This window comes from Eretmochelys imbricata, chromosome 1 (assembly GCF_965152235.1).
Source record: "Eretmochelys imbricata isolate rEreImb1 chromosome 1, rEreImb1.hap1, whole genome shotgun sequence".
Classification (NCBI taxonomy): domain Eukaryota; kingdom Metazoa; phylum Chordata; order Testudines; family Cheloniidae; genus Eretmochelys; species Eretmochelys imbricata.
This window is the reverse complement of record NC_135572.1, coordinates 8,024,040-8,034,844: the sequence shown is the minus strand read 5'-3', so window position 1 is coordinate 8,034,844 and position 10,805 is coordinate 8,024,040. Positions and strand designations below refer to the sequence as shown.

The window sequence follows — 10,805 nt, the reverse complement described above, 5'->3', positions numbered from 1 at the left end:
TCCCCACCTACAAGGCAGGCGATGATACGGAGGCCTTCTTAGAAAACTTCGAAAGAGCCTGCCTTGGGTACAGCATCTCTATCGACCAATACATGGTAGAGCTGAGGCCACAGCTCAGTGGACCCTTAGCTGAGGTGGCAACTGAAATGCCTAAAGAACACATGAACAAGTATGAACTGTTTAAATCCAAGGCGAGAATCAGAATGGGGATAACACCCTAGCATTCTCGTTGGAGGTTCAGAGCCCTAAGGTGGAAACCAGACGTGTCATTTACCCGACATGCCTACCACATTGGGAAACATTGGGATGCCTGGATATCAGGAGCAAGTGTTGAATCTCCAGTAAATTTGCCCTTCCTAATGCAAATGGAACAATTCTTAGAGGGTGTTCCTGAGGAAATAAAAAGATACATCCTAGATGGGAAGCCCAAAACTGTAATCGAGGCAGGAGAGATTGGAGCCAGATGGGTGGAGGTGGCAGAGAAGAAGAAAACTGGTCGCAGTTGGAGCGGAGACCAGAAGGGACAACGCCAGAACACACCCTATTCCTAGGGGCTGCCCAAAGCCCCACCTACCTCCCAAAGAACCCTCCAGACCCCTTATCGTCCCACCACCCCGTTCTCCAGCAACCCGCCTCGCCCCAGTGACCCGTCAGCTGGGCGATGTTTTAAATGTAACGAGCTGGGGCATGTAAAGGCCAACTGCCCCAAGAACCCCAACAGATTACAGTTCATTGCACCGGAATCACATCAAAGATCCGCAGACCAGATACCTCCCAGATACCCTTGGAGTGGAGGGAAACTGTGAATGTGGGCGGGAAGAAGGTCACCGCATGGAGGGATACCGGAGCACAAGTGTCAGCTATCCATGCTTCCTTAGTGGACCCCAATTTAATCAACCCAGAGATCCCAGTGACGATTCAACCCTTCAAGTCCAACTCTTTCAATTTGCCTACAGCCAAATTGCCTGTCCAGTACCAGGGCTGGTCAGGAATGTGGACTTTTGCAGTCTATGATGATTATCCCATCCCCATGCTGTTGAGGGAAGACTGGGCCAATCTTGTGAATCAGGCCAAGAGGGTGGGAACAGTCACCCGCAGCCAGGCTAAACAAGCCATGAGGCCTAGCTCTGTTCCGGAAACTTCTATCAGGACCCAGTCAGAGGTGATGGACCTGGACCCCAGGCCAATGTCTGCAACAGCAGTAGTGGATCCAGTCCCAGAGACCCAGACGGATCCAGTCCCAGAACCGGAACCAGCGGAACAACCAGCACCAGACCCATTGCCAGCACTGAATCCAGTACTTGCAACCTCAACACCAGAGGGCCCTACCGAACCTGAACCGGGCAGCAGCCCATAACCCTACACAAGAGGCTCAGCCAGAGCCTGAACCCCAACATAGTTTCCCAGCGGAGAGCGGTTCACAGTCAACGGAAACATTATTCCCTCCCCAGTTTCCTCCGCTGGGCCCCCTCTTAAGACACATTTCTTTGTGCTCTTTAGAGAGGGGTTTATGTCTGGTTCATCTGCAACTTGCTGGCAGCTAACAGCCTGGACAGTTCTCTCCCTGGCAGGCGTTACACCCCCATCTTTTCCTGATGTGGTGTTGCCTCCAGCTGCAGTGCAGGAGTTGGTCTCAACCACCCTCCCGCCTGGAAGCACGTGGCTTTCCCATGCTGCAGGAGAATCACGGAGACACTCTCCCATTCTCTCAGCAGTTCCTGAGACCTTACCCTTTCCCTTGGGTGCCCCAGCATAAAACTCCCTCCTTCTGTAGGCAAGTACTTTAACCTGAGCTACACGGAAAAAATCATTACCGAGGAGCAGGTCAGCTAGGAGGTGTTCTATTACTCCCACAGTCAAAACACTTTCCAAAGCTTCCCACACTGCATGGATTTTAGCGAGTGGTATGAGGAATCTGCTTTCGCCCACCCCCACAATCTCTGCCATTTGGCCAGGCAGCATACTGGCCTTTGGGACCACACTCTGCTTAACCAGAGAGATCTGGGCCCCTGTATCCCTCTGCCCCGAATATTCCCTGCCATTAATTTGGACAGCCTTAACATGCTCCATAGCTAGTTCTGCAGAGGCTAACCTCACAGGGCCAATATGATAAGTTTTGATTGCTTGCGGGGGTTCTGTGTTGAGGACAGCAGAACTAACATGAACTATTGGTTGCCTGCTTCCTCCTAGCCCAGGGCATTTATTCCTCAGGGGATCAGTGGACTTACACTGATAGCACCTTTTGGGCTCTTCTGCTTTTACAGGAGATTTGGGATGAGGGTTTGAGGAATGGTTTTGGGGAGGTGAATACCCAGCCTCCCAGCAACCCTCCGTTTTGCTAGGGATAAAATGGGATCCTCCCTTCCCACCAGCTTTAAACCCCTCTTTCTGTGGCCTGGCCTCAATAGACACCTGAGTCTGTTCAAAGGCATCAGCTAAAACAGCCATCTCATCCCCAGACTTTACATCTTTGTCCCACAGACACTGCTTTACATCAGCCTTACATATGCCTAGGAAATGCTCTTGAGCAACAAGACCAAGCATTCCTTCAAAACTTGCCACCTTTTTACCCCTCACCCATTTTCCCAACAAATCTTTCATTTTGTTTACATATTCCCCATTACTCATCCCAATATCCCTCTTAAGATCCCTAAATATAACTCTATATGTTTCAGGGGTAATCTGAAAATTCACAAAACAGTATGTTTAAATTTACAATAGTCTAAAGCATCTTCAATAGGCATTTCATGGAACACATTTCGAGCTTTACAGTTAATTTCACAATCAGCGTAGGAACTCTCTTACCAGCAGGGATTTCATGTATCACACACAGCCTGTCGAAGGCAGTCAGATATTCAGCAATATCATCCTCCTCACTCTATGCAGGACATAAGTGTTCTCATTTGTGGATTTTTGGAGTGATGGGAGTTGTTGGGGTCGGGGGCCTCTGGTTCTGCTTCTCTAGCAGGTCCAGCTGGTGTTTTCTCTCTCTCTCTCTTTTTCTTCTCTCTCTCTCTCTTTTTCTTCCATAGCCCTTCTGTGTGCAGCCCCCTCTTCTTTGAGCCTCATTTCTGCCTGCTACATTTGAAACTTGCGGTCCTTTTCCTTCTCTGCCTCTTCCAGTCTGGCCCACTCTAGTTTTGTAGCCGCCTCACTGGTAGTCATTTTTCTGCTTTCTTGTGCTTATTTCCCTCACCCAAAATAAATAAACAGAAAATAACAAAACGGTGACCTCCTCCTGACTGTTCTTAGCCACTGCACTGAAGACTCACTTAAAATCACAAATATTAGTGCTTAAAGTGTGAACTCCTTTTGGAGTAACAAGCTGTACATACACCTTGCTCGCTGCATCACTGTGAGGGTCCCCTCTGCTCCTGGAGAGTTTTGCCTGGGCTTGTTTTAGGCCTTGAGGACACATTTTCAGCCTCATAATTATGTGCATGAAATTACAACCTATAACAACCTATAACAGTACTATAAGAACAATGCTCAGTGCATCATAAGCCTTCCAAAGACACCCGACATAGATTCATAGATTCATAGATACTTGTGCAGAAAATGGCCCACCTTGATTATCATACACATTGTGAAGAGAGTGGTCACTTTGGATGGGCTATTACCAGCAGTGGGGGGGGGGGGGGCGGAGGGTGAGAAAACCTGGATTTGTGCTGGAAATGGCTCAACTTAATGATCGCTTTAGATAAGCTATTACCAGCAGGAGAGTGAGTTAGTATGGGGGTGCGGGGGGGGGGGTGAGAAAACCTGGATTTGTGCTGGAAATGGCCCACCTTGATTATCATGCACATTGTAGGGAGAGTGGTCACTTTGGATGAGCTATTACCAGCAGGAGAGTGAGTTTGTGTGTGTGGTTTTTTGGAGGGGGGTGAGGGAGTGAGAGAACCTGGATTTGTGCTGGAAATGGCCCACCTTGATTATCATACACATTGTGAAGAGAGTGGTCACTTTGGATGGGCTATTACCAGCAGGAGAGTGAGTTTGTGTGTGTGTGTGGGGGCGGGGGAGGGTGAGAAAACCTGGAGTTGTGCCGGAAATGGCCCAACTTGATGATCACTTTAGATAAGCTATTACCAGCAGGACAGTGCGGTGGGAGGGGGTATTGTTTCATGGTCTCTGTGTGTATATAATGTCTACTGCAGTTTCCACGGTATGCATCCGATGAAGTGAGCTGTAGCTCACGAAAGCTCATGCTCAAATAAATTGGTTAGTCTCTAAGGTGCCACAAGTCCTCCTTTTCTTTTTGCGAAGACAGACTAACACGGCTGCTACTCTGAAAAAAGGTCAGAAGGGACCATTATGATCATCTAGTCTGACCTCTTGCACAATGCAGGTCACAGAATTTAACCCACCCACTCCTGCGATAAACCTCTCACCTATGTCTGAGCTATTGAAGTCCTCAAATTGTGGTTTAAAGACTTCAAGGAGCAGAGAATCCTCCAGCAAGTGACCCGTGCCCCATGCTACAGAGGAAGGCGAAAAACCTCCAGGGCCTCTTCCAATCTGCCCTGGAGGAAAATTCCTTCCTGACCTCATATATGGCGATCAGCTAAACCCTGAGCATGACAAACTTTGCACTGGATACGACACAATCATATTATAAGGATGCACATGGGGGTGCAGGGTGTTCTCCCGAGGTACAGAGTGTCACAGTGGTATTATTAAACAACTTAGGATAGGCTCTATAATGTTCAGACACCACAGCTTCATTTGTTCCTGCAGCATGCACGTCCGTGGCTACGGCTGGGTGTGCCAGTAAAAAAGGCCAGATGTTCCAGCACAGCAAGAGAAGGTGCAAGGAGCCTTCACACTCATCTTTGTTACCAGCACTACACACATGGGGCCGAGTGAGGACAAGGTCATGGCTAAGATCACCTTCTGGCCAGCCGCGCTAATGTCATGTAGGGGACAGTGTATGGCTCCCTATGAGTCAGAGGTGGAGTTCCCATCCCAGCGTACACAAAGCCCCCACAACCATGCTGTCTAAGTTACTCAGAAAATCAATCCTGCATCCTCTGCTTCCTGATTGCTCAGCAGCCCCCTCCTGCTCAGCCTAGAAGCTTTTCCCTCGGAACAGGAGAAGCACCCGGTCACGAATCTGTTTGTTTTTCACACCGTACACGATGGGGTTCATCATGGGAGGAAAGAGGAGGTAGAAATTGGCCAGCAGGATGTGTATGTGTGGGGCGACTTGGTGGCCAAACCTGTGTATTGTTGAGGAGAGGACCACTGGTGTGTAGACCACTAAGATGGCACAAAGATGGGCAACACAGGTGCCGAAAGCCTTGAGCTGCTCTTCCTTGGATGCCAGGCTTAAGACAGTCCTCAGGATCTTGACATATGATAGGGAGATGAACATCAGATCCAGCCCCACGATGAAGAGAGCTACGATGATCCCATAGATGTTATTGAACATAGTGTTGGCACAGGCCAGATTGACCATGGCCATGTGCTCACAGTAGCAGTGGGCGATGACATGGGACCCGCAGTAGGGGAGCCTCCTGAGGAGGAAGGGCAGAGGGACCATAAGCAGAACAGCCCGGGCCAAAGCCACCAGCCCGATCTTTGCTATCACTGAATTGGTCAGGATGGTGGCATATCTCAGGGGGTTGCAGATGGCCACATACCTGTCGAAGGCCATGGCCAGCAGCACAGCAGACTGCATGATGGAGAACGAGTGAAGGAAAAACATCTGCACCAGGCAGGCATTAAAGCTGATCTCCCTTGAATTAAACCAGAAGATGCTCAGTATTTTCGGCACGGTGGTTGTGGATAAAACCAGATCGATGACGGCCAGCATGGCGAGGAAATGGAACATGGGCTGATGGAGAGAAGGCTCTGTCTTGATAACATACAAGAGGGTGCAGTTTCCTAGAAGGGCCACGGAGAACATTGAGCAGAAGGGGATGGAGATCCAGGGGTGAAGGGCTTCCAGCCCCGGGATGCCTGTCAGGAAGAACACTGATGGATCAGAGCCTGTGTCATTGGAACCTGACAGGTCTTGTTGTGGCGTCTTTTGCAAGTCTTTCCTTTCAATAAAACATAACACATGGAATGAACAGACCTGTAAATTAAATACATGCTAGGGGCCAGTCTCAGCTCTGGAAGAAGTGGACTGACCTTTTGTTGAGTTCATCAATCATGTTGCAAGAACACTAATTATACAAACCCTGATATTTTTCTGTGCAAAATCATTTTGCGTTCTTAGAATGTCATTACAAGTCACGAGTAATGAACCCCACTTGGTTACAAGTATCCTACCTGGTGTACCTTGGTCCTAGGAGATGCAAATTGTTTAGTGTGCATTCTGCCATGATGTACTGAGTATATCTGGCTGTACGGCATGTGCTTCCAGCCTAGAAATACCTGGCATGTTAAGCTGCATGTATCAAGATGTACCTGGTACATTCAGCAGCACATTCTGGGTATTCAGCCTGGATGTACGTAGTACATCGGGGAACATGCATGAGTAGTGCTATTTTGAACTCAGGTTCAGAGCCCGAGCCTCAACATCTACACAGCTATTTTTAGCGCAGTACCTTGAGAAGCACGAGCCTGCGTCTGTCAACCCGAGCTGTGAGACTAACTGCCGTTCGCTGCATAGACATACCAAAAGAGCCTATGAGTCTGATCCTGCTCCCATTGAAGCCTGGGGGAGAACTCCCCACCGACTTCTGGGATAACTGATCCGTTCTTTTTAGGTGACAAATCTGAGGAACTGTCCCAGGTGTCAACAGAAGAAGTTTTGGAACAAACTGATCTATTAAACAGGAATAAGTTACCAGGACCAGATGTGATTCACCCAGGAATTCTGAAGGAACTCAAATATCAAATTGCAGAACTAGTAACTGTGGTATGTGACCTATTACTTAAATCAGCCTCTGATTACAGCAATTACAGCCCAGTGAGCCTAACTTCGGAAACAGGCGAATAGGTTGAAATGATGGGAAAGAACAGAATCATCCCTCACCAGTCTAGTAGAAGTCTTTGAGGAGGTCAACAAACATGTGGACAAGGGTGATCCAGTGGCTATAGTGTATTTGGACTTTCAAAAAGCCTTTGACAAGGTCCCTCACCAAAGGCTCTTAAGAAAAGTCACATGTATTCAAAACAGACTTTGGAGAGAAGAAATTTTATGCTATAAAAACTCCAAATGAACAGAGATACAGAAACTATTTTCACAAAGGGAAAAATATTACAAACTGCGATAGACCATATTGATGGAAGGTTGCAGAAAAAATTATTAATTATTTCATGAACTGAGAAAAAATTGTGATCAAATAATTATGGATTCATACATTTTAAGGCAAGAAGGGACCATTATGATCACCTGCTCTGAACCCTTTTCAATCTGTCAACAACCTTCTTGAAGTATGGGCACCGGACCTAGAAAGAGTGTCCAGTGATGGTCTCCCCAAGCCGCACACCTCTTTATTTCTGCTCCATATTCCCCTCCTTATGCCTTTAAGGAGGGAATTTGTTCTCTCCATCACCACACTGCACTGGGACCTCATGTACAGCTGGTTACACATCATGACTCCGAGTTCTTTTTTGAGTCAGTGCTTTCTAAAACACAGCCCCCCATCCTGTAAGTGTGATCTGTGGTCTTGGTTCCTCGATGTAGGACCTCACATTTAGTTGTAATGCACATTGTAATGTAACCTGTACGTTGTTCAAGTGAGCCCAGTTTAGCAAGTGACTGAGATCGTTTTAGAGGACTGCCCTGTCCTAATCATTATTTGTCTCTCTGCCAAAACATATGTCCCCCAGACTGAAATCTCTCATGGTAACAGAATTACACAATAAAGAGTCTCTCACAGTGCAATTGTACCAGGGGAGAGAACTATGGATCTGTGTGTAACCTGAAGGCCCCTGATGTTTTGAATACTCAATGGTTTCTTCACATCATTTGTTTGTTTGTTTGTTTGTTTTTTTGATGGAATTAAATAGTTCCCTTCTAAATGATCAACCTCACTCTGCTCCCACTTATACAGGCGTAAATCCAGAATCATTCCAGTTTTACACCAGTGTGACTGACAGCAGATTTGGCCCAAATTTTTCCATTTGCTTTAAAAGTCTCCTATTTAGAAAGATCCTTGATTAGCTTTAATATAAACTCCCCATCTCACCTAAATCCTGGCTGCATCTTCTTCCCTCTCAGCATATGCTGAAGTCAAGCACAAACTGCAGGACTCTGCACTCGGCCAGGATCAACTGAGTGAGAGTATTTATACCTCCTAATGACACCCTGGTGACTTTACTCCCCAGGTGGGAGTTGAGAGACTTGGGTCACTATAGAGGTACGTTTGGTGGCGGCTGTGACTCGAGCTGTTCAGAGGGGCCGGGAGTATAGGGCTAAAGAATATGAGCTCTGAGCTGTGTTCTATTTCCAGAAATAAAGAGTAAAATGCGGTCTTGTGAAATCATTTGTATTTTTTATTAGAGGGAAAAACCAAACAGAAAAAATCAAATGAAAAGTCTTCCAGAGGAGGTGGGAGAGAGAAGATTCATAAAATATTTAAACAAGCCACCTAACTGAACCCTGCTTGTATCTCTGTGCATCAGAATATTTGAAATCTAAGTATGTTTGCTTCCAGGCTCTCTGCCTAGGATTCATATAAATGCTCCTGTCTTTCCTCTCCAGGGTTATATCCCACACCTGAGCACTTTTCATAGAATCATAGAATCATAGAATATCAGGGTTGGAAGGGACCTCAGGAGGTCATCTAGTCCAACCCCCTGCTCAAAAGCAGGACCAATCCCCAATTAAATCATCCCAGCCAGGGCTTTGTCAAGCCTGACCTTAAAAACTTCTAAGGAAGGAGATTCCACCACCTCCCGAGGGAACGCATTCCAGTGCTTCACCACCCTCCTAGTGAAATAGTGTTTCCTAATATCCAACCTAGACCTCCCCCACTGCAACTTGAGACCATTGCTCCTTGTCCTGCCATCTGCTACGACTAAGAACAGCCTATCTCCATCCTCTTTGGAACCACCTTTCAGGTAGTTGAAGGCTGCTATCAAATTCCCCCTCATTCTTCTCTTCTGCAGACTAAATAACCCCAGTTCCCTCAGCTCTCCTGATAAGTCATGTGCTCCAGCCCCCTAATCATTTTTGTTGCCCTCCACTGGACTCTTTCCAATTTTTCCACATCCTTCTTTAGCCTTCCCATGATTTCCCCCTGCATCTGCCCTGCAGTCTCCGTAAGTATTCGGTTTATGTGTTTATTTCTGTTTTGTAGCTCCAGTCTTAGGATTCCAGGCACCCCATGAGATAAAACTGGAAACATTTCCTTAGACATGTAAGCAGAGTCAGGATGAGCTCTACCTTGAAGTCTGGTGGCGAGTCATGGCGGGTTGTGGAAAAGAACTTCAGGGGCTGATCTCATTTGCATAGGCACACCCACCCTACCGAGATGGTCACTTTGGCTGCTATAGGAGCCCCAGTTTCTCTGTTATTGGGGCAGGAATAAACTGTTATTATCCTGATTATGTGAATCAAGGACAGTGGAACTATACTTGGCCTTTTGTTATGATGAAGGGACTCACCATCAACTAAGCAGCACTCGCTAGGCAAGGGTCATGGGTTCCAAAACCCAATGAATGAAAAGGTGTTGGGGATATGTATTAATGCTTTGTGGTATGGGCTCCTTGGTGAGGGCTTTACATGTTAATTGTGCTTCCTTCTCTTTCTACTGTAGAATATCAGAGCTAATTTTGGTTCACTTAGGAGTCTAGTTACAGACTGCTGAGCTGAATTCACTTTGGGCTAATGGTGCACCAGCACTGAGGTTCCCTTACTACAAGCTGAAATCACAAAAGAGCTAAACTTACCAAGAGCTGAAATAACTGAATGTTGCATTAAGTAGTGGGGGAGCCTGAAGATATATTGTGGGGCAGTTTGCGGGATGGCTGGTGGAGCAGAGCAGTTTGTCGGATGCCTGGAGCAGCTCATGGGGGTGGCTGGCAGAGTGGAGCCCCATGGAGAGGTGGGGCAATCAGCTTTGGACCATGTAAGGTGCCCCTTACCCCCCCCATCTCCACCCAGGTTGGGAGGTGAAACTCTGTAGATAAACTTTCAAACTCTGGGGCGGCCCTGACCAGGGACAGAGACTTTTGGGTCATTGGACTTTTGGGACTTTGGGTGATTTTGGCTTGCTGGACTCAAGAACCAAAGGGAAAGGACACGTCCCAATTTGCTTGGGGTGGGTTTTTTTGCTCATGGGTTGTGTTATGAATCCTGTTGGTGGTGTTTACCCAGCATAATGCCACATTGTTTCTCTCTGTTATTAAAAGGCTTTTGCTACACTCAGTCTCTGTGCCTGCAAGAGGGGAAGTATTGCCTCTTGGAGGCGCCCAGCGGGGGTGGTATATATTTGTCCCAGGTCAATGGGTGGGGGCTCGAGTCAGTTTTGCATTGTGTTACTGGAATGGATCCCCTAGATACTGAACCCGGCCCTTGTTGCTGCCAACTCTGACGAGCAGAAGGGTTACAGACAAAGCCACCCTTCATGGGCTGAGCTGCCTGTATTCCGCCACTCCCTCAGCTGGCCCATTAAGAGCCACAGGGACAGTGACTGTCAGGTCACGTTTGCTTCATCTGCCCCCATCACTCCCATTGCCCAGGCTAAAAGATGGGCTTTGCTGCATGCTTGGCTGGTTAACAAATGCAGGCCAAGGTGGATCAAGGGGGAAAGTGTATACCAAAGTGACCGTCTCTCAGGGAGGGGACTCTGCCGGCAGCAACCTCCAGCTTGTAGGAGAGTCCAACCAAAAAGGCTAAGCAACCG

At 47.5% G+C, this 10,805-nt stretch overlaps 1 protein-coding gene across 1 annotated transcript; it reads right to left on the bottom strand.

Annotated features, from left to right (window-relative positions):
- Positions 1-5,068: 5,068 nt before the first annotated feature.
- Positions 5,069-6,158, bottom strand: LOC144259693 (olfactory receptor 52K1-like). The gene is made up of 2 exons (XM_077807998.1): positions 6,136-6,158; positions 5,069-6,044 (listed from the first exon to the last, which is right to left on the bottom strand). Exons 1-2 carry the CDS (start codon positions 6,156-6,158, stop codon positions 5,069-5,071), a joined length of 999 nt encoding a protein of 332 aa, XP_077664124.1.
- Positions 6,159-10,805: the final 4,647 nt, after the last annotated feature.